At 38.0% G+C, this 17,817-nt stretch overlaps 2 protein-coding genes and 1 long non-coding RNA gene across 3 annotated transcripts; 1 reads left to right on the top strand and 2 right to left on the bottom strand.

The window, feature by feature from the left end:
• The first annotated feature begins 2,601 nt into the window (after nucleotides 1-2,601).
• LOC101468807 (granzyme K) lies at nucleotides 2,602-5,338 on the top strand. The gene is made up of 5 exons (XM_004554916.4): nucleotides 2,602-2,737; nucleotides 2,938-3,079; nucleotides 3,962-4,100; nucleotides 4,254-4,523; nucleotides 4,600-5,338. Exons 1-5 carry the CDS (start codon nucleotides 2,683-2,685, stop codon nucleotides 4,762-4,764), a joined length of 771 nt encoding a protein of 256 aa, XP_004554973.3. The 5' UTR covers nucleotides 2,602-2,682; the 3' UTR covers nucleotides 4,765-5,338.
• Nucleotides 5,339-8,002: 2,664 nt separating this feature from the next.
• LOC143415172 (uncharacterized) lies at nucleotides 8,003-8,930 on the bottom strand. Its single transcript, XR_013095804.1, has 3 exons — nucleotides 8,659-8,930; nucleotides 8,232-8,514; nucleotides 8,003-8,104 (listed from the first exon to the last, which is right to left on the bottom strand). It is a non-coding gene; the product is annotated as an uncharacterized LOC143415172 (long non-coding RNA).
• Nucleotides 8,931-13,991: 5,061 nt separating this feature from the next.
• Nucleotides 13,992-16,150, bottom strand: LOC101468500 (mast cell protease 1A). Its single transcript, XM_004554915.3, has 5 exons — nucleotides 16,093-16,150; nucleotides 15,856-16,003; nucleotides 15,512-15,644; nucleotides 15,167-15,421; nucleotides 13,992-15,063 (listed from the first exon to the last, which is right to left on the bottom strand). The coding sequence occupies exons 1-5, from the start codon at nucleotides 16,148-16,150 to the stop codon at nucleotides 14,902-14,904; spliced, it is 756 nt and encodes a 251-aa protein (XP_004554972.1). The 3' UTR covers nucleotides 13,992-14,901.
• Between the last annotated feature and the right edge of the window lie 1,667 nt (nucleotides 16,151-17,817).

Here is a 17,817-nt window from a genome sequence, read left to right on the forward strand (position 1 = left end):
GGGTTGAGGAACCAGGACACACTGATGAAAAGTCAGCTATTAGAACAAGAAGGCATAAGTAGACAAGGGATGACAATAAGGAACTTTTGGAATACCACTATGCATGTAAGTTTTATGCATTCATCAGAAATGACCGTAGACATTACTGGATTACTCACAAATCATTAAACATTATGTGTTATGTCATTAAACTGTCCACCAGTGAACACGAGTATGGAATCATATGGCTTTTTCAATAGTTTCACCAGTTATGACTTGTGTGACGCTGGGACAGCCACGTATTTCAAAATGTGTTACACACAGATAAACACAAACTCCACCTAACTCATGTTAGGGCAAATATTAGTGTTTAGTTGTTAGTAATAACAGAATCTTAATATTACTTATAAGGCACTCCCAGAAAATGGCATGTTATTTGATCTTGCATGATGAATTTACTGTTGTTGTCACAGTGTGCAGAAGCAGATTGGGTGGAGTGGACAATAAAGGACCCAAATGCAGCAAAGCAAAACGTGGAAACAAAATTAATATTAACTGAAAACGAGCCATTGATTAATGGCTGGTTTTGTACATACAAAACAAGGGGCAACGGGAAAATTAAACACTAACCTAAACTGGGTAAACTAAGGTTAAACATAGAAAACCCTGAAACCTGAAGACTTGGAAACATGAAAAGAAACCACAGACAACCTGATAAGGAATGAATGAAAACATGCAGACACACAGGAGGTGATCAGGTCAAGTGTAAACACATGGGGAAACAGCTGATTAAAATGAATATAATGATGCCACACTGGAAGTAAAACTAAACACAATGAACATAGGACACCAGACCTCTTCAAAATAAAACAGGAAACATAATGAGATGCAGACAAAACACAAGAGTGACAACATAGGACACGCAGACATGAAACATGCGAAGAGCGAGGGAGACTGAAACATATGGGTGCAGACACAAGGGGAAGCTAATAAACAATGAACTATAACAGGGAAACATAGACAAAATACAAATGAACTTAGATAACGTAATGAACTTCAACATAAACCATAAACATCAAAATATATTAAAACTCAAAACGCTGGGTCAAATGACCCAGGATCGTAACAGTTGTATGTTTCTGTTCATGAGTTTGTTTGTCATTCATATAGAATGAAACAAGTGAAATAAAAAATACTGATGGCTGCTCAGTTTCCTAATAGATGCATCTATGTATAAATTTGAAAATCTTTGGTCACCTACTTGAGTTATCGCATTCCCGAGATTTTTGGAAAACCTGACCTCTGACCTCAGCCTTGACACCATTATTAAGATTTGAACTCATGTGGGATTTGTCCCAGATGAGCCAATGGCAGGGGTAGACAACTCCAGGCCTTGAGTGCCGGTGTCCTGCAGGTTTTAGATATCACCCTGGGTCAAAATACCTGAATCAAATGATTAGTTCATTACCAGAACTTCAAGACATGTTGAGGAGATAATTTAGCCATTTGAATCAGCTGTGTTGGATCAAGGACCCATGTAAAACCTGCAGGACACTGTCCCTAGAGGCCTGGAGTTGCCTACCCCTGGCCTATGGTATCAATTTGAATACCAAGGTGATATGTTTCTCGAGTTATCATGTTCACAAGATTTTTTAGAAAATTTGACCTCTGACCACAATGCCAAGGAACCAATATTTGTTCATTTGTTTTCTACCTTCTCTTTCTGTCTGTTGTACATTATTATAAAAAGGTTTCCTGCAAAAGTCAAGTACAGTAATCTCAACACAGAAATCAACAAACAAAGAATAATGGGATCTTAGGAAGAGTGCAAAAAAGTGACAAACATTTTTTCTTAAGTGATGCTGTTCCTTCATCCCTGTTAGCTGATAACAGCCGAATTAACCTCTTGGTGACATTAAATTTAAATTACTTTAGGTCTCATGTTACATTTCAATGTAAAACAGGGACACTTTTATGACCCTCGCAGTTTTCATACTAAACCACAAGGTGGCGTTCTCTACTATATTTTGTTGGCACTTGTGTCTTCATCGCAGTTCACTGTAATCCAGGTAAAACTATAAAACCAAGCATCAATATTAAAAAGCACATTAACATGTAAACATGTAAACAAATTCACAAAGACATACTAGTGCACATTTATAGCACTTTTGGCAAATATGACACATATAATATCTAGCATGTAACTTAATAACAAATGACAAAAAGTGTTAAACATTGTCTGCGCGATTACTTTTCATTCCTCTGGTGAAACTACTGCATCTACAACTATTCTCAGTAAATATTGCGTCTTTGTTATCATTTACCTCTGCACATACGGTTTCCTTTATTTTTTTCTGAAGTACACAGCAGCTTTCAGAAACCCTTAAAAGTATAGCTGAAAGTTTAAGTGACCGGACTGCTGCTCATGACAATGTGAGTTGCACTAACCCTCCCCTATATAGCAAAAGGGTGTGTGTGTGTGTGTATATGTGCGTCGATTGGGTGTAACTGTAGTGATGGTGGGGGGGTTGGGGGGTGGAGAAGGAATAATTTACACCAACAGTTTTTAGGATTTGATTGGCTGTGTCCATTTTGTTGACTCATTAATTACTGTGTCCAGACCACATCCTTTCAGCTCAAAATATTAAGCTGTGCATCCCAGTAGATTTGAAAACTGTGAATATTAAAGACAGATAACAAGAAATGTTGCGCCTCATCGTTTTCATCTCATGTGGCATTCTCTTCCTCGTCCAGTCAGGTGAGTAATGTTTTATATTTTACTTTCATTTACTTACTGATAATTGTCTCCTTCATGTAAATAAACAGAATACAAAGTTCCATTACTGATATCTTTTTAGTCTTAGAAAGCCATTAATGCCGGGTGTTTGTTTCTCTCACTTGTTCTTGACTTAATGTGCTGATTTTGTTATGCGACTGGATATTTTCTTTTTGTTTTAGGTCATGGTTCTGAGATTATTGGAGGAAGAGAAGTCAGGCCACACTCACTCCCTTTTATGACTTATTTGTTAAGTAAAAACAGTTTCTGTGGCGGGACATTAATCCATCCACAATGGGTCCTGACGGCCGCACACTGCACCAAGTATGAACCCGAGTTACTTTTCTTGAAATTTCAAATCAAAATATTGCAGTATTTTTTTTTTTTTTGAAACAGTGAGTGCATTATAATGATATTGGTTAAAAAACAGATTATGTCTGTAAACACTGATCACTGATATGGTCTGTGTAAACCTTTTTGCAGCTTTACAAGTCTATTATTTTAAAGACCTCATAGTAGTATTACTATGAAAACTTACCAATACAAAACTTCTTTCTCAGACTGCTGACTTACGCGTGGTTCCTAAGGGTCTTAAGAAAAGAACAGGAGAAAGAGCCTTTAACTTTTGGGCCTTTTCAGGATTCATGAGAAAGACACCGCTCTACTTTTAAGAATAGGCTTTTTTGAAAAAACATATACTGCAATAGGCCTAGGCTGCTGGGGGGCATCCCATGATGCACTGTGTTTATGTATTTATACACCAATCTGCATTTATTTGTTATTATTCATTTCTGACTCTCTCCTCCCGCTTTGAGTAGATTTGACTGTTTGGTACATTACTGAAAAAAAAGTTGATCACACTCCTTCCAGGCTTCAGCCACAAACATGCAAAGAATAATGCCTTTTAAAAAGTAAATATCAAAATTATTTCGTGTTACACCTGCTCTAGAACTGGAACAAGAAAGTAGGTAATAAAATGTGGCAGTGATTGTAATGGACATTTGCTTTTAGTCTATATATTTATTTGAGCTATCCTACTAATTCCTGTAATATTTAGTCCTAAGTCCTAAATAGAGGACATCCAGGGCTCTCTATTGATATCTCGTGTGTTTGAATGGCCTTTTTTAGCCCCGAAGAGGAAGGAAATCTTAAAAAAAGTTCAATGTGAACTGTCATCACTAAAGTTTTGTTTTTTTTATTTGTCAGAATGAGGTGGGTTATCCTAGGTGCACACTCCATAAACGAAGAGGAAAAAGGTTCCAAGCAGGTCCGAGAGGTTGAGGAACTCTTCCCTCATCCTGACTATTACCACTATCTCCAGGGCAACGACCTCATGCTGATTAAGGTAAGGTGATAATTGAGTGTCTCATAGCAATAGGTGGTTCATGACTTTTGAACAATGCTGCAAACAGACTTACTTTAAGACAAACTCTGTGAAGGTAATGTATAGACAGCCATTATCGATATGTAATATTTCTTTTTATTTCTCTTTTTTTAGCTTAAGAAACCAGCAGAGATAACCAAAACCGTGAAATACTTACAGTTGGGGAAAATAGTCAAAAGGCCTGCAGATGGGAGAAGGTGTCTGGTGGCTGGATGGGGACAAACTGAAAACAATGAAACATCAGATGTCCTCAAGGGTGGCCATGTAGCTGTGATCAGCAGACAGAAGTGCAACTCTTGCGATTATTACAACCACAACCCTTCTATCACCAGGGACATGATTTGCGCTGGTACATTTGGCAAAAGAAACGATTCTAGCTGTTATGTAAGTATGACAGATGCATGTTCTTTTTATTTTTTTGTTCATATATTTAATCATATATTTGATCTTGCTGATGTAGGGGGATTCAGGAGGACCACTGCTGTGCTACGGAATGTTGGTTGGAGTCACTTCTTTTGGATCTCATGGGTGCATGACAAAACCTGCGGTCTACTCGTTTCTCTCAAAGAAACAACTAAAGTGGATCAAAAAAACAATGAAGTCATCTGAAACCAAAAATCAGTGAAATCGAGCCGTACCAGCTAAGCAAGACGGGCATATTTGATGCTTTTTAAATCTGGCAGCTGCTGTCACTGTTAACCACTTACTTGAACATTATCCATTTTATTTCATTCTTCCTCTTCTTTATGATATTTTAGTTTTTACAGACTGTCCACATGATAGCCGCCCATAGTTAGTCTGTTAGGTAAATTTGGCACAAACATGAACTTTTTCCAAATATCATATAACTCAAAGTACCTCCAAATGTGAATGCTCTTGTTTGTTGCAGACAGCTACAATGCAAACAGGAAAAGGATCTTTTTAATGTATACAAAAAATAAATACATAAATGAAAGTGAAAAAACAAAGCGAGATTAGCCAAAGAGACTCACCATGGCATGTATTGCAAACTTAAGCTGAAAATAAATAAATCTGTAAGCAGACGTTTTGACAAAAATGACAAAAAAAATTTTTTGAGTATGCTTTAATGTTTATTTCATTTCTCATTTTAAGTATTTTGCTTGAAAAGGCCAAAAACAACAATATTGTGTAATTAACTTTCTAGCTTTTCTACTTTCTAATAAAGCTTGTGGCATGACAAAAACAACAACACATCTGTCATTTTCGTGTTCTTTTCTTTTCTTCTTTTTAGTGCATTTCCTTAATTGTGTCATCACCTTACAGTAATTCCTAAGTCTCCTAAGTCATCTTTGTAAAATTTATGTTTCAGTCTTTCAGTCCTTTAGTGTTCAAGTTAAAGGCATTTTATTCCTAATATTATTTATTGTAATTTCTGTAAACAAGCTACCAGATGGCAAAAAGTAATTATTCTTGAATCTTATCAAGATGTTTTCCTGAAGTACGATTAAAAAAAAGTCTGATATTCATCATCGTTCGGAGATTATTGGAGGGAAAAGAAAAATATTGCCTTATTTATTTTTAACAGACTATGCAAAAGATAAGACGTTGTGATTGTTTTAAAATTGAATTGTAACAATTTCAGATACAAGCAGGTTAAAGAATTTTGTAGCCTTACATGTCTGTACTTTAACTGTACATTAACTATTGCCATTTTCTTATTATATAGAATAGAAAGCATGGTGAAATTGACATCCCTTTGAAATCATATGAAAACTCTGATGAAAGACATTTGTAGGTTTGAACATTGCATATTACTAAAACAAAGAGAGCTGGAAAATATTTCATGAAAAGTAGCATTGATATTATTCAGAAAGTAAAAGAAAATGAATCGATTCTGTGTTAATGTTTTAATTAAAAAGTCTTTCAGGCTGCCTGGCAATCTGATAACGTTGATAAAACTAGAGGATTAAAACTGCTACGTGTATTTAAAAGAAACTTTTTGTAGTATTTACTTACCAAATGTGTCTTCCTCTTGGTTTTACAAAATAAAACCAGATGACTGCTTGTAGATAAATAGCTGGCTCAACTTGAATGCGTTTGTTCATTCATTGTATACTCTAGGATTCCAAGAGTACCATATAAGTTGTAACGAGTTGGGCCATTAAAGTTAAATAGTAGACTCAGTTTGAATTTATGTCTTAATACGTTATCTATCTTCAAAGATCTTTAGGACCATTACATGTTATATCAACTAATTCAGTTACAGAAAGATGCACTACTTAAAACAATTAGTAGATTAACAGCAAATATCATCCGGTTCCATAAAGGTAAAAACAGCATCATAAATGAAATATATTTAGACAGCAATTTGTTTGAACTAGTATTTAATTTATTATTAGAGTCAACTGCTGTGAAGTGAAAAGCTATTTTCACTCAATAAATCTTATTTCTTTATTATTTACTGCCAACCGAATGAGAAAAACACAATTTTTATCCAGTAAACACTTGGTGTCATATCAGACACTTCTCACTTATTTTCAGCTCATAACTAGTAATCCAGTTGGTAATTAAATTTTGCAGGTTTACACTATTCTGCATAGATAACACTTTATTGGACACTTAAATAAGCAATGTACAAACCCCAGTGAATTTTAAAAGCTGTTTAGCTCTCACTCTTATTTTTTTCAGGTGTTTACTCCAGGCTTGTTGTAATACAGTTTTTTCTGAATGCTTAAACCCTAACTGTGATTCCTGTAGCACAATTTCTAAAACTAGTCAGACGTATAGCAAAACCACTCACTGAGTGTGCAAAACTAAAAGCACAAAAACTGCTTTGCACTCAGTTTGCAATTTTGTAACACACACTTTGCAAGACTGTAGGCACAATTCACTGCACAACACTCAATTTCCAAATTTCCAACACACTCCTAGCAAAAGTATACACATGTATGGCTATCATTACAGTTTTTATCGATTGCTAAAACACATTTCTTGAAACTACGCCTCATATCCTCACAACAGTAAACACAAATCCATAACATCTCACTCAATTTCCCAAACATCCTATTTCCAGGTCAAAATGAAGCTCCACACCCAAAACTATTCACTCCTGCTGAAAAACCAAACTTTGCCCTCAGACATCAAACACAAGCCCTCAAAAACACACACACTACAACAGAGTTTTGCACACTGGTACAATTAATTCAAAACAATAGTTCCAAAACAAATAGGTTGCTTATGGTTCTCCCCTTCAAAACCCTTGTCACATGATAAACACAAAAGACGCAACCAATGTATGTACAGTGGCACATTGTCATTCATGTACTATACAGTACAACACACACCAGAAACATTATCCCACCTCAGCATCTTGTCTTTGGTCTGGGTCAGGCCAGAGAATCTCATCCACATCACAGGCTATATTGGCCCCAGCCAGGCAGCGGGGGGAAAATCCTCTTGCATGCATCTACTGATATGTCTAGGCAGGCCTCTTCCATGGCCTGAAGGAGGTGAACACGGACATAAGGTTCTCGGTCATACACTTTCCACCGCCATGCCGAAAATAACTCCTCTATCTGGTTTAGAAAGGGAGAGTATGCAGGCAGAAAGATATTAGAAAACCTTGGGTTATTGGTAAACCAGTCACGAACCAGAGCAGCGCGATGGAAGCTGACGTTATCCCACACAACAACGTAGTGAGGCTGCTCTGGCTGTGCTGGTTCCCTGTAGTCCAGCTGGAACATATGTTGTCTTAAACCATCAAGAAAAGCAAGGAGAAGCATAGTGTTATAGGGTCCTAGTACGGCATGGCGGTGGAGTACCCCTCGTTGGCTGATGGCTGCGCACATAGTGACATTCCCCCCACGCTGACCAGGGACATTTACAATAGCCCAATGGCCAATTATGTTCCTCCCCCTTTTCCTTCTTTTGGTCAGGTTAAAACCTGCCTCATCCACAAAGATTATTTCATGGGGAACAGGCCGTCCTTCAATCTCAAAGATTCTCTGCAAAACACATAACACAGTAGAGTCAATCGGTACCCTGAACCACAGTTCAGGAGTGCTGAAATGGCAGCATAAACTGCCATGCTGTGATGGTACACAATACTTTATACAGTATCAAAACTCATACCTGAACATATTCCACACGTTGGTTTTTCACTCTGTCAGAGTTTCGTTCGAAAGGGACTCGGTATGCCTGTTTCATCCGGAATTGATTCTTTCGGAGGATGCGGTCAATTGTGGAGAGGCTGATGGCATTTATGCCTCGAAAAAGATGATCATCCTCAATCACTCTCCTTTGAATCTCTTGCAGGCAGATTACATTATTTGCAATTACCATGTTTACAAGTTCCCTCTCTTGCTCCTCCGACAAAAGCCTTAACCTGCCTCCACCAGGTGGTCGTCTCTGTGTCCTACAAAAATAGAAGCACTCATTACTGTAACTGTCACACATTTATTTTACAGGAAAATAATGGAAACATACTGAAACTCAAGACACATAAGTTCAGTAACTTAAACGTTACTGTACAAAGCAGTCTTACTGCAAGTACACCTACCTGTTTTCCTCCCTGAAGGTTCTGATGATGGAGGCAACAGTGAAGAGACTCAAATTTGGTTGTACTCGTTGCCCAGCCTCCCTCATAGTCATCCCATGGACAAGGACATGGTCAACTAAAGTGGCTCGAATTTCATCCGAGACTGACTGTCTTCTTGCCCTTGCTCTTCCCCTTCCTTGTCGCCGTCGTTCTCCACCTCCACCTCCTTCACCACGTCCTCCTCCTCCTCCACCTCTCCCTCCTCCTCCACCACCTTCCTGTTGTCCTAGACCACCTCCTCCTCCTCTTCCACCACGTCCTCCTCTTTCACCACGTCCTCCTCTTTCACCATGTCCTCTTTCTCCACCACGTCCTCTTCCTTTGCATCTCTTTGGATCCATTGTTTCAAACCTGAATGAGCTGACTTTGGCCCTTTTATCTATCCATCGCAGGTTCTGATTGGTGTGTGCTAAATTTTGACTCCTAGTGTTTCCACCTGGTTAATTGTGTGCTAATTGAGCTCAAGCTATGCTGACTTAAGTTACAGTTTTTCTCAAATGCTAAAACACATGTCACAAACGTTACCACCAGGTCCCCCAATGTCTAAACACAACACCCTTCTCTAAAGCTACATAAACACAACCACACCTTCCCACTGCAAAACTCAAACTCCCACACCAAGAGAGCAGCTCGAAGCTGTCAAAACTGTAAACACTATACACAGCATTACACACTACAGCAAAACTATTGAAAACACAATGCCCAATTTGTGAGAAGGTTCTTTGTTTCATAACTGCCAATGCATATTTTAGAAACTATACAGTAACGGATCGTCGTAGATCTCTGCAGAGGATTAGGCATTTAGATTTGTGAGTTTCATATGAGTAGTATAAATCTATAGAAAATCCTGCATGTACGTACACTACTGTAACACAACTCAATGCAAAAACAGAATCTATTGCACACAACAGTAATCTTGAAAACATGAACAGGGTGTGAAGTTTTTTTATTTACGTTATTCACACCACACACACACCACAATCACTGTGCGGCATCATGTCGCTGAGCTGTTGCTCGCATCTCGTCAGTAATGATGGTGCGAGGTTGTCTTGCTCTCCCTCCTGGACCTTCTCCTCTCCCATGTTGGCCTTCTCCTCTTCCTCGTTGGTCGCTCCTCTTCCTCCTCTCATTTGAACTCCTCTTCCTCATTGGCCTGCTCCTCTTCTTCCAGGGCCAGCTCTTCTCCCTCCTCTGCATCAAATTCCTCTTCCCCTGACTCTGCCTTCATCCATTGTGTTTGTTTGGAATCTTCAGCATACTGTGCACTCTGAACTTGCTTTTACATGTGGGTACAGCATTAGCAACAAGTGTCTTCCATTTTGAGTCATTGTGTGTAGTGAATGACGCCAGGTGTGTTCCCTGTGTTCAAAGATTGGTGACTGTGGCAAGCATTTTGCATCACATGGGCTTTCATTTGAGAATATGAGCAGAGTTGTTTTGCAACATGTGTTTTAGCAAGGAAAAATGTGTTTAGATTTATGAGTACAGAGGGTTGTGTTTTGTGAATTGTGTCTTCATGTGACATGTGTTTATGGTACTGGAATATGGTGGCTACATTTAGTAAATGTGTTTAGACTACTGGTCATTTGGGTTACAGGATTGGCTTTTGTGTTTTAACATTTGAGAAAAACTGCAACATTATTGCATGCTAGTGCTTTCTAAATGACTACATGGTGTAAGCACTGTAAAATGTAGGGATTTGTGTGTAGAGTTTTGCAGTAACAGTTCACCAAATTTGAGTCATGTGTCAAAGCAGGGAATAGTGTTTATAGTTCAGGGAAATGGGTGAGCTTTTTGAACAATAGCGTTACGGTTTTGAAATTTTAGTTTAGAGGCCTGGTTATAGTGTTTAAGCAATTGAGAAAAACTGTAACACTAATTTGCCAACTGTCTGGCACACTTTCACATGTGAAAACTTTCTTAGATAATTCGTTCACTTTGCAATCAGCCTAAGCACTATAATACAGGTAAGCTGTGTGTGCGGAGTACAATGGAGGGAGCAGAAAGAGTGAGAAGTAGAGGAGGCCGAGGAAGAGGACGTGGAGGTGAAGAAGTAGGATGAAGAGGACGACAAGGACAAGGAGGAGCAAGAGGAAGACGAGGAGGGGGCAGAGGAAGCATGTTCACTGCAGACCACGTAACCCATATAGTCATTATGGCGATTGCAAATAATCCTATACTTGGAAATAAACACTTGTGTTTGTTTTGATGTGTTTGAATAAACACCAGTACTTGAAGTTTGGATCCCTCTATGCTTATGGATCTATGACAGAAGTATGAGCTCAAACTGACATAGCCTACCTTGTGCACAGAGAAAGCAAAAGCCAGATGTGTTTTGTATTCATACCATCAGTGTGCAGTTGGCGCATTGTGTGCTTAGTAGATGATGGCTTGTGTGTACTGTTTGATACGGAAACACCATTTTTACGAAGGTGTGAAGAGTTAATCTAGCTGTGTTTGCTTTTGCAAGAGAACTACAATGTTTTGATTATTGGGTGACAGGTTTTCTTATTTGTGTGAAGAGTTTTGCAAAATTAGCCAATAGTTACAAAAAATGTGCTTAAGCAATCAGAAAAAACTGTAAACGAACCCACACGCATTTTGTGAGAATATCTTACTTGCAATAACAGATTTAGATTCATTTAGTGAGCTAAAGTTCAAGAAGGCTGATGTAAAACCATGATACTTTGCTTTGGAAACTTTTGACAACTTTTGCATAATCTTCAGCAGCAAACTAGATGAACCACAAAAACCACAAACCAGATAAGATTTGAACTTCAATGTGCTTTCCCAAACTCACAGTTATGACATTTTGGCTGTATTTAGTAGAAAATTGATAAATGTTAATAAAGTTGGCTACACTGAGTCTGACCTTAACTTCTCTAAGATATTGAATAACACTGTGACAGCATTAAGAGTCAGTAGAAGCAGAGGCTTTATCTTTATTGGGTTAGGGGATATAATTACTATTTTTGTTTGTTTTGTTTTGTTTGTTTTTTTAATCAGAGTTTCTAAGCCTTTATTATTTGTCAGGTTAAACACTGGAAGGAAAAAGACAAAAGAGAAAAAAAAAGAAAAAAGAAAAAAAAAAAGAAAAAGAAAATGATAAATGTAATTTTGTAAGTTTCCCAGACATGAAGACGTTAGAAGGACTTTTGTAACTCGGTATACTGCATAAGGGTGGATACCATTTGCAATTTTTCAGATTGACCTCTTCCATCATAAATTTGGTCTTTAATTGTAGGTAAGTGTGAATAAAATGCAATTAAAATTTCAAAAATAGTAAATATTATTGACTTGAAAACCAAAGCTAGCATACAGGCTTTAATTCTAGCATGTCTTTATGCGTTATTTTATGAAGCAGCTAAATTCAGTGAATGCTTGCAGACCACTGACAGAATGTAAAATAACAACGTCACTTCTTTTCACTACATCCTAGATTTGTCATCATTTGCTTGCATGTCTAGAACACTGTCACCTTTATTCTTATCTTGACCTTTATGACCACATCCTTTTTATAGTGTGAATATGCAGCTTGTGATATCTTGGTCAATCATGCTATCTTTTGTGGTTCCAGATCTTTTGCAGTGCCTGCATTGCAACACAGTTTGTCACATTAATCTGTATTTCTTCCATACTTCTGTTTATTGCAAGTGAATAGTGTTTTACATTAACTTAATAAATTTATATTTTTATTTACTAATTAATTAGTTAATTGTTTATTTGTTGTCTACATGATGTAGACCAATTTCACTGGTTAAAAAAAAAATAACATCAGTACTGTTTGTTTCTTTTTAAACTGAAGTGAATTCAATTTAGTGTCTACTGTACCATACCACAGACTGCTGAACTAAGGCACTGATAAACACACGGTCACTTTTCAGTTGTCAGGTACTGGACTGGTCACTGTGTCCATCTCGCCCACCGTCTTCTTTATTAGCACCAAATATGATGTTAATATTTTGATCAACACCAACAACAACAGCAATGGCGATGACGACAATAATGATGATGATGTTGAAGTATTTCACTGTAGCTGTTTTTGTTTAAGTGTACTTTGCTTTTTAAATGAATTTGTTGATTCACAAGAATTCACAAGAAATAAATTAAGAGACGATCAAAGCTTTGGAAAGAAGAAACTTTGCAGAGCATGTGCTACTCCCAGTAGTCAGTAAAGATGTGGTTGCTTAGATTTTTTTGTTTTGTAAAATACTACATTATGTTTTCTCTTGCCATATCAATATACCATCAAATGCAATTTTCTGTATTTGTACAGCTCAACTGTTGCCTTTGTCTAATTCTTCATTATAGCCAGCAGAGGGCAGCAGACATTCTTATACGTCATCATCTTGGCTGGGTGGTTACCTTTAACCTGGCCACAATCTTCATCCTCAGCTTGGTATATTCATCTGTCATTGCATGTGCCAAGTTCATCTGGTTCATTTCCTCTACTCTCTTCTACTAGGGTTGGCTCATTATTTCAGTATTGCTCAATATTGTTCCTATTGTGCTGTGACCCAGGGGTAGGCAAGCACACAGCAGGTATCTCCTATTAATGTTAATGCACTGAGCTACTACTGGTGGTGTTTCTTGGTCAATGTGTTGGCTTTTTCCTCAACCATAGTTCCCAGATGCATTGCATATAACTCCTTTTACCAGGTTGGTTGGCACAGTAACACTGAATTAATTCAACATTATCAGCCTTTTTCCAGTACCCCAGTTCTCGTCAGTATATCCTCAAAACTTGACTCGAACAGTCCTAATACCAGCAATGTCTGAGCTGGCTTCACTTACATGCCCCCCACACCCTGTTGGATAATAATTTACACAATGTTTAATATTTACTTTATCTTGTCAGTTTGATATATGACAGGCTCATTGCACCTTCTTGTGTAATTCTGTTCTTGTTGGTGGATTATTTTGGAGGTTTATACCTTTATAAATACATATAATCTCTAATTTTGTGTGTTTATTTAAATTTAGATTTTATACAAAAAGAAAAAAACAACCAAAAAAAGTGATGAATGACCTGAGATTTTTTGCTGATTTTTTTTTACTCTTGATACAGCCTAATGACACTATCTCCGAGCTCTACAGCCAACTAGATTAACCACAGAAATAACATTTTCCCAGATTAAGATTTACTGTAATTAGACAACAAACATATATCCATCTTCATGATAAAAAGAAATTAAATCTCCTTTCCTTTCAAAGGTTTTACATATCAGAACAAAATAGTAAAAAAAAAGATCTGGTCTAAAAATAAACACATTAAGGCTTCACTCTCCTTTCATTTCACACAGCACTTTACTAAAGCTCCTTGCCAGTCAATTATATATATATATATATATCATATATTATGTATGCATCCAGTCTTTACATTACTGCCACTGTGGCCGCAATCAGGTATTGTTGCTGAAAGCTGCACTTCCTTCAATCAACACATGATGCGATGTCATGACCGCGTAGACATAAGTGACGCTTCAAGCACAAATGCATGGGTCAGTCTCACAGTGTCTGGGTATGTCTGTCTCCTTTTAACAATGACTGGAGCTGGACAAGCTGAGAGTCCAGCAGTTTTTTTTTGCTTTTTCTGGTGATTTGTGCATGCGAATTGTGGCTAAACCGCTGGTGTTTGTAAGCTGAATGGAGAGCAGCTCACAAGCCAAAGTACCGTTGGTCTGCTCTCACCGCTCTGAGATCAGTTAGGATCTATGGAAACACAGCTAGCATTAGCATGTCCTGGCCTGTTGGGTGCCCTGGGCAACCGCCCATGTCGCCCATATCAAAAACCGCTCAGAGCAATTACATTTTCTTGTTAAACCCAGGGTTACAGAGCTCAAGCCTATCCTAGCCGTCATAGGGTGCGCACCAGGGTGCACTCTTAAAACTACCCAGCCAACCTTGAAACCTGATCTCATCTCATCTAATAACTGCATCATGCTGAGCGAAGACTGCATTTTTTTGTTTCTGACTCTAGGGGAACCTTTTTACTGTCCCCTAAATCATTTACCGGTGATTTATTGCGTTAAAATGAGCTAAATGACATCACAATAATATTGTCACTACAGCAACTTTGCTACAATTACATGTCTGCTGAGAAATATTTGAAACATTTATTTATTCTGCATCTACATAAAACACAAAGCGATTTAAACGCACAACTACAATAACAGTGTGTCAAAGCAAAGATTTATGTAAGACTTAACAATGCTTTTTCTTGAGAATCTCGTTGATCCAGTCAAGGTGTTTTGCGATATCCACATAAACATTGGGTGCATCCGGGTAGTCACATCTGCCCCATTTGTTGAAAGAAACAACTCCAACAGCTGTACCATTACAGATCAGAGGGCCACCAGAATCACCCTTTGAGGGTTATTCAAGAGAAAACATTTTTTATACACTGTTTCAAGTACACATGAGTTAGCAGTTAATCTTAAAAATCAAACAAATTAAAAAAAAAACATACCTGACAGAACCCTTTGTTTGTGCCATAACCACCAGCACAAATAAGACCATCCGGAAGACCCGGCCAGTTCTCCCTACAGACCTCTGGGCTGATAACAGACACATCCACTACTCTCAACTGGTGAACTAATGGACCGCCAATTTTTGTCAAACCCCACCCAGCCACAAGGCATCTTTCATTTTCCTTTAGCTTTATTTCAGAAGAGGGAAGTTTAATAATTTGGATGCTTTTGCTTGGTTGGACTTCACTAGAAAGCTGGGAACAGATTAAGAGATTGTATATGCAAATGTTCTAGAGATCACAAATATGTCTTCTGTATATTAAGTGAAAAAAAAATCGACTTACTTTGAGTAGCATGATGTCATTCCCATTTCCAACACCTATATAATATGGGTGTATGCATTTCATGATTACATCTTTCACGGTGTCAGCAGGCTTGCTGAGATCGTGGGTGCCAAGAACTATTCTCCTTGGATTCCTAAATAAGTTGCAAGTCAGAGATAATCAGTAGGCTTTCTAAACGGTAATGGTTATCTGTGTTTGTGTGCGTGTGTGTATAATTTTAAGGGAGAAATTGTGACATACATTGTGCAGCAGGTGAAAAGTGTTGCATATTAATATTAATAGGAACTTCTGAAATGATTTCTTATCACATGACCCACAAATTACCTGCAGGATTGATTACTTACCCTTCATCACAGTGTGCAGCAGTGACCACAAAGTCCTCACTTACAAGAAAACCTCCACAACTGTGGCCATAGTTGTTCTGCACCGAGGCCATATACAACAGTGAGTTCTCGGGAGCTTTTTCCCCATTTATAATTTCACTTCCAAGTGCTAAAGACATCAGAAGATAATCAAAATGAGTTAAAAGTGTCAATATTCAGCTTGCAGATGGCTAAAAGTATTTGTATAGTGTGGCTTACCATTTTGTCCAAGGCACGTCAAAACATGAATTAGCATAAATTGGTGCAAAGCATACATCTTGGCAGAAAGATATTCGTTCTGTCACTATGGAACTGTGTAGCAAACCCTTTTATGTGGTTTGCACTGACTGATCCCTATCCATTTTATCGCAGCTGCAGTGACTTCCTTTGGTAAATGTGGTAACTTTCCAAAACAAACACTTCCAGTTATCAGCACTGTTCAAAACTAGTTATTAAATGTATACCTCTTTCTCAGTAAAGGTCCTTCAGCATGACACTTTTTGGTAACACACACATAATGACTCTTAAGCATTAGTAAGGTATCAGTAAGTACTTAATACTGGTGGTGGTCAGAGGGCCCGGTGGCGCCAGTGTCCGGCAGCCTCGCCTCTGTCAGTGCGCCCCAGGGTGGCTGTGGCTACAATGTAGCTTGCCATCACCAGTGTGTGAATGTAGTGTGAAGCGCTTTGGGGTCCTTAGGGGCTGAGTAAAGCGCTATACAAATGCAGGCCATTTTAATTCATTATTTATAAAGCATTAGTATGCATGTGAAGGTTCTCAGTCATCCAGGTCATCGTATGCAGTTTTTTAGTATGCAGTTTATGAGAACAGATAAGTAATATGTTCATTGCATCACAAACAGTAATCGGAGACAGTTACTAGTTGTTAAGTATTTTGTGACCTCATCTAAAGTGAGGACTATTTTTGCCTTATAAAGCATTTATAAAAGTAAATGAAAGTACCTCAAGAGTTGAACAAGTCTCAGCTATCTTCACAACAGAAAAGTGATACAGACAAAGCACAAAGAGATACACAACATACAAATGTATTGCTAGATGCAAACATAGCACACCTGAGATTTGAAGAACAAATGTAGCTAGGCCCACAGTCGAAGTTTGAAAAAAGGGGCTTACGAGAGAAAGATATGAAGTCGTTAGAGCTATAGGGTACTTTAACATAATTATACTAAGGCTTCTTCGTTTAAAATAAAATATGGCTAAGGTCATCAAAAAACACATACCAAAAACATGCTGTATTTAAGCTTATAAACCAAACGAAATATTTATATCTGTGTTGGAGTCAAATGGTTAAATGTTGCCATTATTGTACTTAAATTTGTAAGTCTTGGTTCAAACTGTATGATCCAAGACATTCCTTTTTTTCTGTCCCCCTCCCCAGCCTGTTGAATGGAGGGGGAGGCTGTAGTGTTTATTATAGAGACACATCCTATGTGAGGGCTCTGTTTTCTTGTTTAGTAAGCTTTCTGCCCTTTTGACCCTTTTGGTGAGCAGGAGGTCACACAAACGCATCCCCAAACACACACACACACACACACACACACACACACACACACACACACACACACACACACACACACACACACACACACACACCTAGTGCCTTGTCTTTTATAACCATAGGGGGGTTTTACAGTGGGTGTTTGTGTAAACTGTGTGTCACAGAAATAAAAGGCTGCAGGAGAGATGGTTCTTCAAAGTGGTCTAACACCGAGGGCAGAAGGGCTGCTCTGAGATCCTTCCCTTGCTAGCATGTGAAAAACTGGTTGAGCTGTTTGTCTTGCTTTGTTAACGGGAATACGTTTCTGAACTGGGGCCTGTGAAAGCGCAGACCCAACCATCTGTATTTGTAAATTACATACTAAGGAGTAGTAATGCTTTAAATAATGATAAATTAAGCACTTAGTAATACTTTACTAATGCAGAA

This window comes from Maylandia zebra, linkage group LG23, assembly GCF_041146795.1.
Source record: "Maylandia zebra isolate NMK-2024a linkage group LG23, Mzebra_GT3a, whole genome shotgun sequence".
Classification (NCBI taxonomy): Eukaryota; Metazoa; Chordata; class Actinopteri; order Cichliformes; family Cichlidae; genus Maylandia; species Maylandia zebra.